The sequence below is a fragment of the Panthera pardus genome, unplaced genomic scaffold (genome assembly GCF_024362965.1).
Source record: "Panthera pardus isolate Hobbes unplaced genomic scaffold, ASM2436296v1 HiC_scaffold_6, whole genome shotgun sequence".
NCBI classification, from domain to species: Eukaryota; Metazoa; Chordata; class Mammalia; order Carnivora; family Felidae; genus Panthera; species Panthera pardus.
In genome coordinates, this window is record NW_026526991.1 from 74,643,432 (window position 1) to 74,662,113 (window position 18,682).

The window sequence follows — 18,682 nt, forward strand, 5'->3', positions numbered from 1 at the left end:
CAAAACAGAAGCTTTAAAACATCTTTTATTTGCTTTAAATGAACATGATTTTTCGTTTTAAGAGTCTGGTCAGGATAGCAAACCTTTGCTAACCCTATAAGGAAAAAGAAATATCAATCACAAACAATCATTTTAAGGCTTCCTAATTTTTTGCCTTGAAGTACTTGCCATTGCATGTCTGGGATGAGTGTATGCACAAAATATATATATTTTTTTGTATTGTTAAAGCTTTAAAGGAGGTAATATTCTCTTTCCCATTTATGTAATATGAACATTCTATTCAAAACAACTAGTGTCTTGAGGATGAAGATTTCCCAACTCAGGCTAGTATGTGTATGTATGCTATGTGTGTATGTGTGTTTGGACAGTTATATTAAAATTAGATCATTCACCGGTAAAGTTTTTTTTTTTTTTTTTTTTTAATGTTTATTTATTTTGAGAGAAAGAGAGAGAGCACAAGCAGGGGAGGGGCAGAGAGAGAAGGACAGAGAGAATCCCAAGCCGGCTCTGTGCCATCAGCACAGAGCCTGATGTGGGGCTCAAACTCATGAACTGTGAGATCATGACCTGAGCTGAAATCAAGAGTCGGATGCTTAACCGACTGAGTCACCCAGGTGCCCCTGGTAAAGAGTTATAATGATATTTTTTTGCCGTAATCCTCACATATGATCTACCAAATGATTTATGGAATGAATGCATTACTGCATTGAGGAATATTGCCCCCCAAAAATGGCACACATCACATGACTCTGCAAATAATAAAATATAACAAACTTTCCCCCTTTGAATATCTGTTTCCCATAATTTCCTTTTTTGTTTTGTTACCTTTTTTTAACTTCCTTCATTTTATGAAGATATTTCTGCCATCTTCCATTGAGTAAGCCCATCTGCTACCTTTAGATCCAAATGTAATTTTAATGATGACAACTTTCTTGCATGTGCTTGATGTGGCCTATGTAATTAACTATTGGATTTGCTGATAGAGATTGCTAACCAGTATAGCTTATGGCTTCAGTGCTTTTTTGATAAGATGACTGTTAAAGAAATGCTTTTGGTGAAGGTAATGATATAAACAGAACAGATTTTAAGAATAGATTGAGTAGAGACTTTTGGAACTTCAAGACTTAATCTATGGCCTGGAATCCAGATTCAGGTAATACCTTCTTTTTGCCCTCCCCCACCCCTTTATTTTTTTCATTTTTTAAGTGTATCCTTTATTACAGGTTGTAGAATATATGTTTTGGACTGTGTCTCTTCACATGATTTGTTCTCAAGTTTTCATAAATTCAGACACTTGTGTAATTCTGTTCAAATTTGAGACATTCTTGGTGTGGTAACTCTTAATGTCATTACTGCATGACTTTAATTGCTTGATGTAAAATAATTTACTTAAGTGGCCCTTATGATTTAACTGATGAAGGATTTTTGAATTGTGATTTCTTGTGGTCAGAAGTCAGGGACATGAAATTTAAATATTTAGTTTTACCATTCTGGTAATTGTACATTCTAATTCCATAGTGTTTTCTTCTTATTAATATAACTAGTCAACAATAATAAAAATTCATTTTTTAATCAGAATGTATTATCACATACACAAAAATAATAGTCTTAAATTGTTAATTATACAGCCACTATTCAACATTTAAAATTTATAATAAGAATGTTTTTATTACTAAAATTTATATAGCTACTAGTATCTAAATATTAGGTAAAATTATTGTGTGTCATTTGTGTGTGTGTATGATTACTGGTAGTACTGTTTTTGACTGTGTCTAAGTATTATTTCATTAAATCTCACTCTTTCTCATATTTTGATATTCTGATATTTTGTGTTCTTATAAGATTATAAAGACAATTTTTTCCCAACTGTAACAATTATAATCAACCTAATCATTTATGTTTAAAATCAGTTATTGATTTTGGCCATTTGGCAGTATAGCATTGATATTTACATTCAAAGATAATAGGTTTGCATATATTTAATAAGATTGCCAATTTAAAAGTTAAATATACAGGTGTCAAGCTTCCATCAACTAAAATTACCCATGTAATGTATTCCTATCATAGTTTTATTTTTTTGTTCCTGGGTAATATGCTTTCTCAAGTTGCAGTTATTGATATATTAAAAATTTTAGGTTGAAAATCTGCCAAACAAACTTGTATGTATATATTTAATAAAGTTTGATGATTAAAAGAGGCTTTTTCTATTTTAGTTCCAAACAGTCATCTCTATCAGAAAAAAAATTACCAGAGCCTTCCCCTATAACCAGGAGAAAAGCATACGAAAAAGAAAAATCAAAGGCCAAGGAACAAAAACAGTAAGTTACTTATACTAGATTACATAAAATCTCTGGTGCACTTAGATGCTAAAGGACAGTAGTGAAATTATTTTCCACATGCAGGCTAGATCTGTGGTTGTGACTGATTTGACTAATCAAGACGATCAAGTCAGCTGTTGGTTTGGCTCAGTGTTTCTTGGTCACACACATACCTGTAAACATATTTGAACACTTGTCCCTAATCATGTACTCTTATTTATTTTCCAGTTATTTGAGCATATCATTGTAAAAAGTTCATGTACACTTGAGATGAAGTTTAGTGAATCTATATTTCAGATAGTCTTCTAGAAAGATTTGAAATTGATTTTAACTGATAAAACTGACATTGACTTTACCTCCGTAAAATAGCTGACGGGAAACTAGTGTTCATCATAGGGTGTGTTAGTTGTACCATTTTCTTGCTGTTCTTTTACAGTTAATTTTTTTTTTTCTGAAATCTCTTAAAAGCTGTTTGTGTGTTTTGTGAGGGTTAATTTACTTAACAGTGCATAGTATAATCTGATGATCCACTTAAATGGGCATTTATAAATTGCAATGTCACAACATGAAGCTGAGTGAATGGATGAGAGCCACTGAAACCTCTCTCCCCTGTGGCACACCTACTCCTCCCTCAGGTCACCTAAGGTGCTACATGCGACAGGTAGATCTCTGACATGGCCTTGAGGGAGGGAGAGTTTTGGTGCCAGTCTCCATTTAAATATTAGTAAAGCTAATTTCTTTAACATGTAAGTAAACATGAAAAGTAGTTTTCATATATTTTCTGTACCCAAGTGGACAATCTTATACCATCCTCTCTCCTGTGCCGACATGCACACTCTACTTTGACCACTGGATTAGCTGACTTGAATGTCGTGGACGTTCTTCTTCTAATCATCCTTGCTTCCTGTACTTAAAGATATAATTTTCCTATTTCTACTGGATTGAATGTCTCAGGGATATTTGGGAGATGGGGGATGGAGCAGATAAGTAATGTAAAAATAAAAGTGAGTAAATCTTGGAAAAGGCAAATCAGTTTTAAACACTCTGGCTCTCTTTCCCCTGTACTCTGTAAAGTGAGTAACTTGGTTTTAACTCTAAAACTGTAATTTTAAATTTGGCTTGCTTTATTTGTATTGACTGTAGATTTCAGCAGACAAGTTTTTCCTTAGTGCCATCTTGTGGGCAATGTAACAAAATCCAGTGGAAAAGTTTTTTTTGTTTTTTTTTTTAAATTAAATTGTTCAGAGTGTATTTTATCTTACAAAAAAGGAAGAGAGGAAGAAGAAATTCTCTAATGAAAAGCTTTTTTAAAAAAGCATGTTTCTTATAACATTCCTAACAAATCATAACTGATTAAAACCACCTATTTAATGTTCTTTTTTTCTTGTAGCTCAGATTCTGGAACCTCAGAGGCTAGTCTTTCACCTCCTTCTTCCCCACCAAGCCGGCCCCGTAATGAACTGAATGTTTTTAACCGTCTTACTGTTTCTCAGGGAAACACATCAGTTCAGCAGGATAAGTAAGTCTTTATGGAAAAGAGCCCCTCTATTTATTACCGTAGTCTGAACCTTTCAATAGAGTCTGCAGAACACATTTAGCCATCTCTTTGTGTGGGAGATGAAGTCTGACTTGTGAACTCTGGCCATATTTGATGTGTTTTTCCAACAGGAAATGAACAATATAGAAAAGATTAGAGAAAATTATTTTCCTGCTGAACATTTTTCCCTGTTGTAGATTTGCATTGCTAAACTTTCAGCACTTGTCTTGCCTTTTCATTTCTATGTAAATTAGAATTCAAATATCTTTGAGACCACTCTAAGTTTAAATTTGTTGGGATACTAAAAGCCTCTAGTCCAGAGAGCCTGAGTTGAAAAGAGGCAACTTATTTTACCTTCAGTGCATATAACAGCTTACAAAGTCCATTGTTATATGTGTAAAATGTTGTTAGCATTTGGTGGTTTGACACAAATCCACCACAAAAAGTCAGTAATAAAATAAAATAAAGACAGCTCGTATTTGGGTGGAGGGGGTTAGGACTGAGGTGGATTGTGGAGGAAGAGAAGTTGGAAGCCTGTGAAAATTATAATTTGCATTAAATTTGAAGTGAGAAAGTATTCCCACATCCAGCCAGAATCTCTCTTGCAAGAATTCATACTAACAGTCCTGCCATAAAATATTTATTAACTCTGACTTATCTGCTTTGATTTTGAATGGTAGCATAGTGTATGTATGTACTTCATATCCAGTCTCCCACCCCTGTTGTTTTCAATGCTGTAATCTCCCTGTGTAGATCAACAATTTCTGAGATTTGTAGGATGCTATTTAAGATCTGTCTGGCATGTTCAGAACATGCCAGATGTCTCTGTAGACTTAGAGAAGCACACATTTTGAAAGAATTTTTAATCTGCTTAATGTATGGACAAAGTTTTTAAAGTTAGATTTTAATATAGTTTAATCAGTAGATGATCTACCCTTTAAAGTGATCTAGATAGATAAATACTTCATGTTATTGAAAAAATTCTCTAACATTGTTAAGTCATACCTTCCATTTAATTGAGAAAAGAATAGAAGAACGTTAAGAATGCCTTCGGGAAGGCCATTTTCACTAGTGATATGAAGGTTTACTAAATTTTGTCTGTACATTCACAGTCATAAAATTTTGTCAGTATTTTGATAATTTTGACAATCTAGTCATAGTTTTATATTTTCTACTGAAATATTTTATAAGCTACCAGTAATTTGACGCTGTTGTCATCTCTATAAGCTAAAACTCAGAATAACTGACTACACTTTCAAAGACTCACCTACCTTTGAATCACTTTCTTTTTGAGGCTAGCATATTTCACCAGCTGGAAGTAGATCCCATAGATAGTTTTTGGTTATGTTCCATGTCAGTATTCACTCTGTTTTTTTTCCCCAAGCCTAATAAACAAACTGAGTAGATTTTCTTTTTCTTTTTTTAAAAATTTATTTATTTTGAGAGAGAGAGAGAGAGAGAGAGAGAGAGAGAGAGAGAGAGAACGGACAGGGGAGGGACAGAGGGAGAGAGGGAAAGAGAGAATCCCAAGCAGGCTCCATGCTGTCAGTGTGGAGCCCAATGTGTGGCTTATTTCCATGAACCATAAGATAATTACCTAAGCTAAAATCGAGAGTTGGGCACTCAACTGACTGAGCCACCCAGGCACTCTTCAATAGGTTTTTATAAGAACCCAACTTATTGTCAGTCGTGGAGGTTTCAGGGTATGGCTGACAGTAGTGGCTCGCCTATTTTTAAAATCTCACTAAAGTCTCATATTACTAAGGGACTCCCTCATTAGGAAACTGTTTTTGAGATAAGTCAAAATCAAAGGTTATTGAATTCTGGGTAGTTTGCTTTCCATGTAAACATAAAATGCATTTGTGCAGTTTCCACATTAGAATCTAAATCCAAAGTAATTATCAAGATGGATAAAAATTCATTAATAGCTGTTTAAATGGGAAAAATGTTCTAGTACTAATCAAATTAAATAGAAAGAATCTTAAAGTGATGTATTTTACTTACTTGATATTGTTCCTCTTCGGGGCATTAATTTTAGAAGTGAGGAATATTGTTTTCTGTGGATTAGTAATAGAAAGTTTTTATCCCACCCAAAGTCTTAGTAGAAAACATAATAATCAAATATATTGCCAGATACAGCTGTATATTTGCAGATATCCAGTGCAAATAGAAAAGTGGGGCATTCACAATAAAGGAAATGTTTGCTATATTCCTATTATTCATACTGTCAGTTTTCAGTTCAGTCCCAGTGTCTTTACCTGTTGGCATCTGTGTTCTTTTTCCTCATAATTCTAACTCTTTCACTGTAGGTCTGATGAAAGTGACTCCTCTCTGTCGGAGGTACACAGGTACTTTCTTTCTATCTTTCCTACATTCTGGCATTTCATTGATGTTCTAAAATGCCTTCTGAGAAACTATAAGCATATCTCACTTTTGTATGCATAACCAGTTGTAAACCGTATAAACATACTAATATTTTTAAACATATTAATTTTAATATATTTTTGTCATCCCTTTCAGACCAAGAACTGGCAAACCTTTTTTGTATAATAGCACAGAAAGTTGTGATGCTTGTTCTCTGTCTATAATCTAAATCTTTTATTTGAAATAATTTAAGTTCTATGAATATTGATATCATTGCTCCTCAGTGATTAAATGTTTCGGTCTTTCAAAGTGTGGGAGGTAAATAAGGTATTTTTGTTGTTGTTATTGGCTTAATGATTATAAGTAAAAAGTTTATGGAAAGCTTTGTGATGAAGAAAAAATATATGCAAGGGGGGGCACAAAAGATACTATGATACATAAAATATAAAAAGAAATAGAAACTAAAGGAGCTTTTCTAAAATAACAAATATATTTTTACTGATAGATGCTGTTTTAAAGATAACAATGTTGAATTTTTCATGTTGTGGGTTTTTTTTTCTTTTTGGATCCTTAATTTCTCTCTTTCTATCATTTCCTCTTTCCACTTATCATTTTGTCTCCTCTCTTTTTGCACTTGTTTCTCCTGTTTATGGCCATTTTGCTGATCATCAGTAGATCCTCCAGAAGGTAGGCAGAGGAAATTGATCTCATTTATTACAAGACTTTACTGATTTGCATGGAACAAGAATAAGCTTTTTTCCCCCTTCAACTCAGGTTGTTTTACAACTTTGCAATATATAACCTTAACTTAAACTATTTTAAAGTTGATTTCTATATTTCAGAATGTGAATAGATTAATTTTAATATTAAAAGAAATACTATGGATGTATGTTTCCAATTTCTGTATTTTTCTATTATCTTTGGTATGAGGTAATCTCTACAAAATATTAGTACTAATATTGTGAATACTGGAGAGCATTTTTCAGTATCTAGTAAAATGCTGTATTTAATTATGAGATTATTTTTCTTCAGAAGTCTGAAAAATCAATGATATTAAAACATATAAAAATGAAAAAAGGCATCTTACCCTCCAAAATTGTGTCATACATAAGTCACTGGAGGCAAATATTTACTTTTGTAATATTACAAACTTTGACATGACAGACTCTTATACCTTAGGCTGGTCACATGGATTTTTTCTTTATAATCAGCTTATTGGAATATACATACATACATATTTTGTTTTAGAAGTAAGAGTAGCATCTGACTGTGCATTAGATCAAACCTTTTGAATATTTGAAGCTATAATTCTAATTCGATGGCTTCAGTTCATAGATATGAACTCATATCAGTAGGATTTTTCAAAACGGAGATTCAGACTTTTGGGGGAAGTTTTGCTTCTGTTTCAGTTTTAATTTGGTTAACTTCTTAGATTACAAACAAGTTTCTGAGCATTAATTTCAAGAATTGACACATGTATGCAAATAATACATTGGACTTTGTAATTACATATCCAGTGGCAACAATTCCTGGTGTCATTTCTAGTGACGATGAACAACTTCTACTTTTCAAAATCATTAATAACTACTCTAAAAATAAAGTTTGTTTGTTTCTTTTAGCCCTGAGCTTATATTTATCTCCTAATGTTTCTATTCATCAGCCCTCTTGAGCTCTGCCAGAATTAATCTTCTGGAATTAATTAATTGAATTAATCCATGCACATCTCTTTTTGTGTGTATATGACAGCTCTTTAAATATTCAGTGCCTTAACCTACTATTGAATCCTCTCCAATGAATGTTTTCCTATCAGTTCAGTAGGTCTGGTTTCATTATCTGCTCCTTATATGATGTAGTCTACAGATCATTTTGCTTCTACTATTTTTGAAAATGTCCCAATTTTTCAGTGTTTAAAATCTAGCATCTAGAACTCAACCTCCTTCCAGATCCCTCAGCAGAATATAGTAACTCTATTATGTTCTTTCTCCTGAAATATTTACTTCTATTGAACACGTTATTGAAAGTGCTTGTAGAAGAACCATAAATTGTTGATTCATTGATCTTATATTCTATTAAAAAAATCTCTTTGGCTATTAGTGTGTGTGTGTGTGTGTGTGTGTGTGTGTGTGTGTGTGTGTGTGTGTATTTCAATTTATTTAAACTGAAATAAACCCAGAAAGCAATTCAGCCGTTTCTCCTACCTCCCACTTTCCACCCTTACAATTACCAATCTATTCTTTGTATCTATGAGATTGGGTTTTTTAATGTATATTTTTAAGATTGTGTGTATAAGAGAGATAATATGGCATGTATCTTTGTCTTATTTCACTTAGCATAATGCCCTCTTTAGCTTTTTAGATCTAGGCTACTATTAAGGCTTTTACTACTTGAAGCATTTTGTTCTATCTTCTACTTAAATTTTATCTTTAAATTGTATCCAATGATTATTTTAGTGTTAAGTGGGTACTTAAAGCAAATAAATTTTGTTTGTCATTTTCCTAGGCAATACATACCAGTGTCCAGTTCTTTAATATATCAGTTTAATATATATGCCAGCTCTGTTTTCTGTGCTAGAGAAATATTGACTAGATATTGAAGTCTTCTTTGAAATTGACAGGAACATTGACTCCTTAAGTGTGCCTCTCCACCAATGGAACTACCTTACTCCAACTGTTCTGTTCTTACCTACCATGTCCACAAGGATATCACTTGAAAGGCTTAATGTAATGGACCTTTTTGGAGTCAACATGTGTTATGAATATGATATTTCTCTAATTTGCTATTAACCCTACAAAGAACTTCCCCCATGAGATTAGTGTTACCTCTTATTGATGAGCATTTATTTTTAAGTGTTTATAATGATTTGTTCAGTATTTCCCTTTGTGAGACTCAACAAGAAGTCTTACCCATCTGTAATTCCTGAAGTCTACTTTTTCCCCTGCTTTTTGGAAAAAGGGGCCTACATGTTTTGTGCCCCTTATTGATCTTAGTGTACCAGCAATGATTTTTGTGTGAACAATGTTGTATCCTTCCAAAACCCTGTGATATAATGATTTAAACACAGAAATACTTGAATTCAATTAATAAGTCTCTATTGTCAGTTCTAACTTATCTTGGGCTTACATTTCTTCTTAATCATTTCTGCCCATTGCATCTTGAAGATTGTTCTCTTTCATTGAGAAGGTGGAAAGAAACAGTTTTATTTTATTCCTGTTATTTGTTCTGATATTATGCCATCTATTTTATATAATGGACACATTTCTACATAATAATTTTTCTTCCTGCTCTGAGCAAAGATATATCCAATTTATATATTTATTATGTTATAATTCACTCTCATCTTTAGTCTTCTCAATACAACTATTTCAATTCAGATCCTGTCTTAAACTCCTTTAGGATAGGGACAATGTTTTGATAAACTTTGCATTTCATAGTGCATAGCACAAAGCAAAAACTCCAGAAATATGAAACTTATGAGAAAGTTCCCTAAATAGCCTCACTGTTCTTTTAAAGTCCCATTCTTTTTTCTTTTTTTAATCTTCTTGGAGACTATTAGAGTTTTTTCTTTCTTTCTTTTTTTTTTTTTTTTTTGATATTTTTGAGCCATTCTCCCTTTAGAATTTCTGTGTATGTGATCGTTCCTATCTTTTTTCAAATTCACTTGAAAAATTTTTTTCAGTATTTTAGGTGATATGTGTTATACTTTCTCCAGAATGTTCTTTTTGACATAGAGTCATATTTCAGCATAGCAGAGTCACACTTCCAGTTACCCATCATTTATACTTTCTTATTTGTCAGAATTCACTCTACTCAAACAGCTCCCAATATTACTGCATTCAACTTTGAAGAGAATTTGTTGATAAGATGATCTGTGTGCCATAGGCTTTGCTCTTTGCAGAGGGCAGCTGCTGGCTGATGCCTCATTAGTTGATGCACTCCATCACTACTGTTACTATTTCACATTTTGTCTCTGTCCTTTTGCTTTAAAAAGAGACAAAGGAGCAGTCTGAGTTTTCCTATTAATTAGTTAGAAAGGCTTCTTAAAGTCAGGAGAAAAATAAAATTAGTCTCATGATATAGCTACTTAAGTAAATCTTGTTTTTCCCCACCTCAGGGGCATAATCAACCCATTTCCTGCTTCAAAAGGAATCAGAGCTTCTCCACTGCAGTGTATTCACATAGCTGAAGGGCACACAAAAGCTGTGCTCTGTGTGGATTCTACTGATGATCTCCTCTTCACTGGATCAAAAGGTACTTACTAGTGGTTGTTTCAGATGGATATTTAACAGATGAAAAGAAATGATTACATTTTAACAGGCTTAAAAGAAGAGTCAGACTGCTTAATACCCATAAAAACCTGAGAAATAATTTGGTTCAACTCCTGAATTATAGAAAATCATTGCATAGTTGGGAAGAAAGTAAAACCTCTGTTGATGTTATATGAATAGAATGTTGAGAAAATACATCTCCCTTCAGTAACTGAGCACTTAATGTATGCAAGGTCCTGAGCTTAGTAATACAAGTTATATAAAAATTGACAAAAATGTACATCATTACAATGTACATACACTGTGGTAAAGAGAATAAGATGGGTAGGAAACCATCATTTCTTGAGCATTTAAGCGTATGTCAGAGACTATGCTAGACACTATACAAATTATATCTCATTTAATTCTCGTGGTAACCCCAGTGAGATACATGTTGCATCCTCATTTTACAGATGAAGCAACTGAGGATTCAAGAAATGAAATAACTTCACCAGATAAACTTAGTAGTAAGTGGAAGAATCAGGATTGGAAACCCAGGTCTACTCATCTCCAAACCTGTATTCTTAACCCCCTTTGGTACAAGTGTAGGGAACTGGAAATGAACTACAAATGCTCTGAAGAGTTAAATACTAATCTTTTTGAGGTTTCTGAAAAGGGAGGTTATGCCAACCTGTGAGACATAACAAGGCTTTGACAGAGGCATTTAGGAGGAACCTTACAGGATGGTTTGGATATTGACAGGTAATGATTGACAGCCAAGATTGTAGAACAACATAAGCAGAGACATGGAGGGGAAAGTGGGGTATGTTTGGAAACTAAATCCAATTGGTTGAGAAGTAGAATACAGCTGACCCTTGAACAACATGGGGGTTAGGGGTGCCAACCCCCTGCATAGTCTAAAATCTGCGTATAACTTTTGACTTCCCCAAACCCGAACTACTAATAGCCTTCTGTGAACCAAAGCCTCACCAATAATATAAATAGTTGATTAATAAATATTTTGCATGTTATTTGTATTATATACTATATTCTTACAATAAAGTAAGAAAAAAGAAAATCTTACAAAGAAAATCATAAGGAAGAGAAAACACATTCATAGTATTGTACTATATTTTTCAAAAATTTTGCATATAAGTTGACCCTTCAAACCCATGTTGTTCAAGGGTCAACTGTAATCATAAGAGAAGTGATGGGCAGTAAAGCTAAAAAGGTAGGAAGGAAGCAAGTACAGATTTGGGGAAGCTAATAAACGATTTTTAGCACTTAGGGATGTTACAAGACTCAGTTTAATCAGCAAGCATTTATTGCTCATTGCATATAAGGAAGTGTAACATATCTAGCTAGAACTTAGGAATTGTGAATAATGGCAAGCCATTCTCCAATTAAAAAATAATCTGCACTGTGAAAAATGTACTTTTATAATTTAAAGTAAATTTATCTCCAGAATAATTATATATTTAACATGTCAGAAAAACAAAATAATTAGTTTATAATTATGTTTTGGGGTCAAAAATAAAACCATCTATCAGTGACCCCTGGAAAAGAAAGGTATATGTGTTTATGAGTGTAGAGTGCTGTGAGGCGGTGAGAGTGAAGAGGCTGATTTGGGAATGCCATTTTAAATTCAGGGGAAATTTGAAGCAAGACTCTTGTGATATGACTATTTCAAAGTTTTATATAATTATTTTTTTTAATACCACATAATACATACACCAGCTATCCCTTGCTTTCATCCAATCCTTTATATGTACTTGGCCATTGAACTTGATGCAGAGGGTTGATGTCTGTTGCAGCTAGTGGAATAATTACTTTTTTCTTATTTTATTTCATTCTTCTAGGGGAAAGATTGTTAAAGTAATTTTTATTGTTAAGAGAACCTAATTTAGTTCATATTGACAGTATTTTCCTTTTCTTGTTTGTTTTAGATCGTACTTGTAAAGTATGGAATCTGGTGACTGGGCAGGAGATAATGTCATTGGGGGGTCATCCCAACAATGTTGTATCTGTAAAATATTGTAATTATACAAGCTTGGTCTTCACTGTGTCCACATCTTATATTAAGGTGTGGGACATCAGAGATTCAGCAAAGTGCATTCGAACGCTGACGTAAGTAATTTAAAGACAAATAGCATAAGGGCAAATAGTGTAACATATATGAAAGGATAGGACTATGAATACATTTTTATTTATTTATAACTGTCCAGTTCCAAAAGGATGTTAAAATTAGGACATAGATAATATAACAGGGAAAAACTATTGAGAAAATGAAATATAGGAACCTGGTATTAAACAGGAAGGAATAAATTGCATTTGATGTGTGACTAAGTATGTATTTCATATTCCTCCCTCCCAAATACTAAGGTATTGCATTTTCATAGTATTTATTACTTGATGTAATATTGATTTACATTACTTGCTTCAAATGAATACCACTCTGTGGAAAATGGCTAAAATCACCATTATAGATAGTTAAGAAGTACTTGTAACCTTTACTTAGCAGGTATTAAATATTGAGAGTTTTTTGTTTGTTCATCTTAGAACCTATACTGCTTTTGTGTGAGCACAAATTCCATAACTGTAGGTTAGGTTGGATAATTGGAGGATGAGTTTGTTTTCTGTGTCATTATATGTGTCTTTAAAATAAAGAGCAAATAATGATCCTTTTTTGCTATAAGATCGATAAACAGTTTTACATAATTAAAATTGGGGTGAACTCTTTAAATAAACAAAGGGAGCATAGGAAAGGGTAATTTTTATAATTTGTAGAGGAAATGTTAACTCAAGTCCTAATTTGTATTTTGAGAGCTACTATTTAATTTATTCTACTAAACACAAGTTTCTTAAGGGAAATTTCATAGAAAAAGGAGCACTGTATCTTAGAAATCTGCCAATCCAGTTGACTCACTAAAGGCAAATTTAAAAAGATTGATTATAACTTGATATTTTAGAAGTTAGCTGAGAAAATGTTTCAAAATTTAAGAATACATCTATTATTTAGAATTTATCTGAGGAAATAGAAATAAGTTATGTTTAAGTCTTTAGCACTTGGAAATACTCCATATATGATTGGGTTAGAGTAAGCAAAAACTGAAAATGGTTTGAAAAATCCTCATTGTCTTTAATTCAAAAGGCACACTTAATAAATAAGAAGAATATTGGTAGGCCTGGCCCTCGGGGTGTTCTGGAAGCTATAGGAAAATGAATTACCTTTGTGGCACTGTATCATTTGTTGAGTTTTTTGTTCTTTATCTTTGACATCTAATCTTTTTTTTTTTTAAGTTTATTTATTTATGTTGAGAGAGAGAGAGAGAGAGAGAGAGAGAGAGAGAGAGAATGTACCAGCAGGGGAGGGGCAGAGAGAGAGAGGAAGAGGGAGAACCCAAGCAGAGCCTGAAGTGGGGCTTGATCTCATGCATTATGAGATCATGACCTGAGCCCAATCAAGTGTCCGACACTTAGCCGATTGAGCTAGCTAGGCACCCCAACATCTAATATTTTTTGAATGATATTCTAGTCATCCCTAACTCAGGAATCCCTAAGAATTCTGGAATTCTTAGGTTTATAATAGGTTTACAGATTAAGAATTTTAAGCCATTGGGGCTCCTCGGTGGCAGAGTCGGTTAAGCGTCTGACTCCACTCAGGTCATGATTTCATGGTTTGTGAGTTCCAGCCCCGTGTCAGTCTCTGTGCTGACAGCTCAGAGGGAGCCTGGAGCCTGCTTCAGATTCTGTGTCTCCCTCTGTCTTTGCCCTTCCCCTGCTCATGCTCTGCTTCTCTCTCTCTCTCTCTCTCAAAAATAAACATTAAAAAAAAAAAAAGAATTTTAAGCCATTTCATCTTGTTTTAGTTATTCATTTATTCACTTATTCATCAAATGTGTTTATAAGTACCAGCTATGTGTGCATGAGGTTGCATGCCAGGCACTGTTCACACGGTGACCAAAGGGCACAGAGCTTGTTTTTGCCCACAGCCAGTTTCCTAGGAACTCAAGGAACTGTAAGCTGAACTCTTATCCAGGATTGTGACTTTTCCCTTTGTTTTGTCCCTGTTAAGGTCTTCAGGTCAAGTTACTCTTGGAGATGCCTGTTCTGCAAGTACCAGCCGGACAGTAGCTATTCCTTCTGGAGAAAACCAGATAAATCAGATTGCTCTAAACCCAACTGGCACTTTCCTCTATGCAGCTTCTGGAAATGCTGTCAGAATGTGGGATCTTAAAAGGTAGAATTTTTAAGAGAATGTATTTCTTATATACGGCAAGTACAATTTTCAGGCATTAATAACATATTAGTGCATGTAAAATCTAACTTTTATAACCCCAGAAGTTAATGTAAAATAATAGGCTTTTCTGTTTGGCCCAACACCCCTAAATGGCTCTTCTCTTCTCATTAGCAAATCCAAAAATTTCCTTTCTTTTATTCTCCATCAATAGAAAGAAAGTATACGAAGGAAAATAGCCTCTCTTAATATTTGTCTACAATTTGTGTTGTTTACTGGGAAGAGATGAAGATTCTCATTCTGTTTCACCAGGAAGTTTGAAAGAGTTTTTTGTTGTTGTTGTGGTTGTTGTTTTGGGGGGAGGGGCAGCATCACTTAAACATTTTATATCTCAAAATTTTTAGTTTATAAGCTTAAGTTAATTACTGGGGGCATAAATCTTTATAGGGGTTTTATGAATATAAAATGTATATAAGAGATTAAATATTAATATAAAATGGGTAAAAAATGATAAATTGAAATGTAAGGTGTTATATCTCTGATTTGATTTTTATTTGCCATGAAATGTGAGCTTTTATCCCTCAGTTGAGTGTTTATTTTAGCTTCTTTTCTAGTTCTTAAAATTTTGGCAGCAAGGGAATATTCATTTATTAGTTAAGTATTTTTTCAACTTCAATTCTGTCAGGCACTGCACCAAGACTATGGTGGGTGCTGGGAATAAAGACTGAGCAAGACAAATGTGGTGTCTGCCTTCTTAGAGCTCATTTTGTAACGGAGGATAATGGCCATTAAACAGGCAATTATAGGATACTGAGTGAAGTTTGTAATTCAGGTAATACAGAGTGCCTCCCATCTAGAGGGATTTGTCAATGATAAATAAAAAGGATATTTTAGAAACTGAAAATAACTAGTTATAACTTGTAATATGTTAACATATGACTGAGAAAGAATAATAAACATAATTTATAGATAAATAGATGAGAGAGAAAGAAGAAATACAGTCATGAGTCTGCTTTAGAAACAAAATGTAGAAAATTGAACACAGTGCTTGTTTGAGAAAATGAGAAAAGAGGTGAGTACTTGGTTTATTCTTGAAGATGTTAAAACTTGACTCATAGTCAAAACACCATGGAGGAAGATACCCAAAGTCATGACATGAGGCAGAAAAGGTAACAGCTTTTAAAAATCTTTACACTTTCTGTTTTTGCTGAAAAGTTAGGTCCTTTGAAAGCTGCTGATTTCAGCAATGTGATTAAATGTAGATTTATCATAAAAAAGTAAGAAAATAATTTTCTAGAAACGAAACTCTACAAGTTAAATATGTCTTTGTAGTCCAGCAGCTTGATTGAGGTAGGACTATGAAACAAAGGTTCATTGTCACCCCCTGACAATTAACATCACACATTTTTCTACAGTCACCTATATGTCCTGGTCATTTTCAGTCCTTATAATAACTGATGAAATGGACCACTTACTTTCTGACGTGCATATATACATATGTGTGCATAAATATATATATGTGTGTGTGCATACATGTATATATGATTGTTGTACATATTTGTGTATGTGTATATGCGAGAATATTTGTGTTTTATATAAAGTAATCTTTTTCCATATTTTTATTGATTGTGTAGTCATGTAAGTGATATAGTTGTTTTAATCAAATTCCAAAATGAACCTAATAACATTGGTCATATATTTTAACATGTTCGGATATTTAACAGATTAAGGTTTATCTGGACTTAGGTTGCATTTAAAATTAGTCTTTGGCAAGTTTTGCTGCCATTTGGTTTACTGTCTGAATGACATCAGTAACTTTGGAATAACTTATTTAGGATTCCTCACACTTCAGTCGTAGAATAGGTTAGGTTGGCCATATTTTGACCCTTAATTTGAAAAGAGTTGCATGGAGGTGGAGCTAAGTTTAAAAAAAAAAAAGCATTAGTGAACAGTTTCATCAAAGAATGTAGATTATTTACGTTGGGGCTTAACCTCAACCCATTAAGAAATATTTTCAAACAAAATTATTTTTCTTTCTTTTTAAAGGTTTCAGTCTACAGGAAAGTTAACAGGACACCTAGGCCCTGTTATGTGCCTTACAGTAGATCAGATTTCTAATGGACAAGATCTAATCATCACTGGCTCCAAGGATCATTACATCAAAGTGTGTATGATAGAGTTGTTGAATTATATTCTCCTATTAAATGATAGATATGAAGTATCAGATGCACCTAAGACCCTTTGCTCTTAATCAGTTTTCTTTTTTAACAATCCTATCCTTTGCTTTTTCTTCTTGATCTTTTTCCTCATTCAATAGTTCCTGATTTTATTGTCTTATAATTCAATCCCATATTCTCATTTTTCATAGAAGATTGTTTTGGAAGGATTTTAATGATGTTTGGCTCAGTCATCCAGCTAATGCTTAAGTCTCATTGTCACCATCTTTTACACTGAGTTTAGTATGGTCTTCAGATTTTATGAAATTAGCAGATGAGGGAAGATGCACAATTTGATTCTGGAAATGTTAAATTTGAGATACTAAGTAAGAGAAGTCATCCTCCTATAGGCAAGTAGGCCATTTGAAAGGCAATTCTAGAACTCCAGATAAGTTATGACTAGACATGCAGGTTTGAGAACCATTTGAAAGAAGCAGATGTTCAGGAGTTAGAGTAGTTGATGTGACCAAAGACACAGAGGTTGACAGGACTCAGCCTTGTGAATTCCTGTAGGAACCAATAGGAATAAAAAGAGAATGCAGTGACAAAGGAGATAGGAAAAGTATAACTACTCTTTTTGGAACCTAAGATTAAGAGATGAGAAGTGGGTTAGTGACACGAAAATAGAGTGGTTAAAATGAGAGTATTGAGTATTTGGTAGACTTGAGTATTTCTGTCTGTTTAGGAAGCAGGCCCTTTGGAGAGGGAAAGTGATGGGGGAAGTGGTGGTAAGTGATGGAGGTGGTAGGAGTTAGAACCATATCAAAGATATGAACCCTGGGAAGCAGGAAGCACACGTTCTTCTAAAAAGAAGAGAAGGGTAAGAGAATGTTTGAAAATAAAAGGAAACTTTTGAAATGGAGGGAAGAGTCCAGAAAGTTTATTTTTGATCATGCGACCCTTTTCAGGAAATCATAAGGTCAATAGCTAAGAGAGATGATGACAACTGCGTGGAGTAGAAGGTTTAGAATAGCAACTTTGAGGGGAATTTTGAGATGGCCACCAGGATTGCAGAGCTACATTATAGTGCCTAAATAACAGTCATATCATTTTTCTGACTTGCAACTGGATTGATATGTAGTATTTTTGTTATTGAACATATAGTTTGTTCACCATACATGAAAAAATTGGTTGCCTTTCTAAAAAGCCTATAGACATATAAGCATGTGACATATAAGCAAAAGTAGCATGAATATAGGGCCTGGGTTCTTCCTGAATCATTTATACAAGGTTAATTTAGTTGGTTAGTAAAATATTGTAACAAAACAAGTCATATCTGGTTAATATACATGTGTATGTGTTTCTATGTATGAACGCATATAGGTGCTTATTTATAAGTTAAATAGGATGCCCCCCTTTTCTCTCCTTTTTTAGATGTTTGACGTAACTGAAGGGGCTCTGGGAACTGTGAGTCCCACCCACAATTTTGAGCCCCCTCATTATGATGGCATTGAAGCGCTAACCATACAAGGGGATAATCTATTTAGTGGATCCAGAGATAATGGAATCAAGAAATGGGACTTAGCTCAAAAAGACCTTCTACAGGTAATGTAAAACCTTTCATGGGATGAAGTGGGTACTTCAAAGCCACCAGTAGTCTATATAAGACCTTGAAGAGCCTCTCAAAGAGTGTTTTATCTTCAGCTACCAGGGTTACAAATTATGAGAAGGGCAACATTCAATATTGAATAATACCTTCTAGATAAGAGTAGTTGAAAACAAAACGAACAAGTAGCATGAATGTCAATAGAACAAACTTGACAACA

The 18,682-nt window shown here is 33.6% G+C and overlaps 1 protein-coding gene across 9 annotated transcripts in view; it reads left to right on the forward strand.

The window, feature by feature from the left end:
- The window catches only part of KIF21A (kinesin family member 21A), a 150,399-nt gene that overhangs the window by 124,146 nt on the left and 7,571 nt on the right, over positions 1–18,682 (forward strand). For 4 of the 9 annotated variants that reach the window (XM_019452439.2, XM_019452441.2, XM_019452442.2 and 1 more), the window contains 9 exons: positions 2,214–2,318; positions 3,709–3,837; positions 6,165–6,203; positions 6,892–6,906; positions 10,331–10,467; positions 12,410–12,590; positions 14,539–14,703; positions 16,747–16,864; positions 18,291–18,461. In XM_019452439.2, coding sequence (XP_019307984.1) covers positions 2,214–2,318; positions 3,709–3,837; positions 6,165–6,203; positions 6,892–6,906; positions 10,331–10,467; positions 12,410–12,590; positions 14,539–14,703; positions 16,747–16,864; positions 18,291–18,461 — 1,060 coding nt within the window. Of the gene's footprint in view, positions 1–2,213; positions 2,319–3,708; positions 3,838–6,164; positions 6,211–6,891; positions 6,907–10,325; positions 10,468–12,409; positions 12,591–14,538; positions 14,704–16,746; positions 16,865–18,290; positions 18,462–18,682 lie in introns of all 9 variants that reach the window. The other 5 variants (XM_019452445.2, XM_019452453.2, XM_019452448.2 and 2 more) reach the window with 3 other exon arrangements.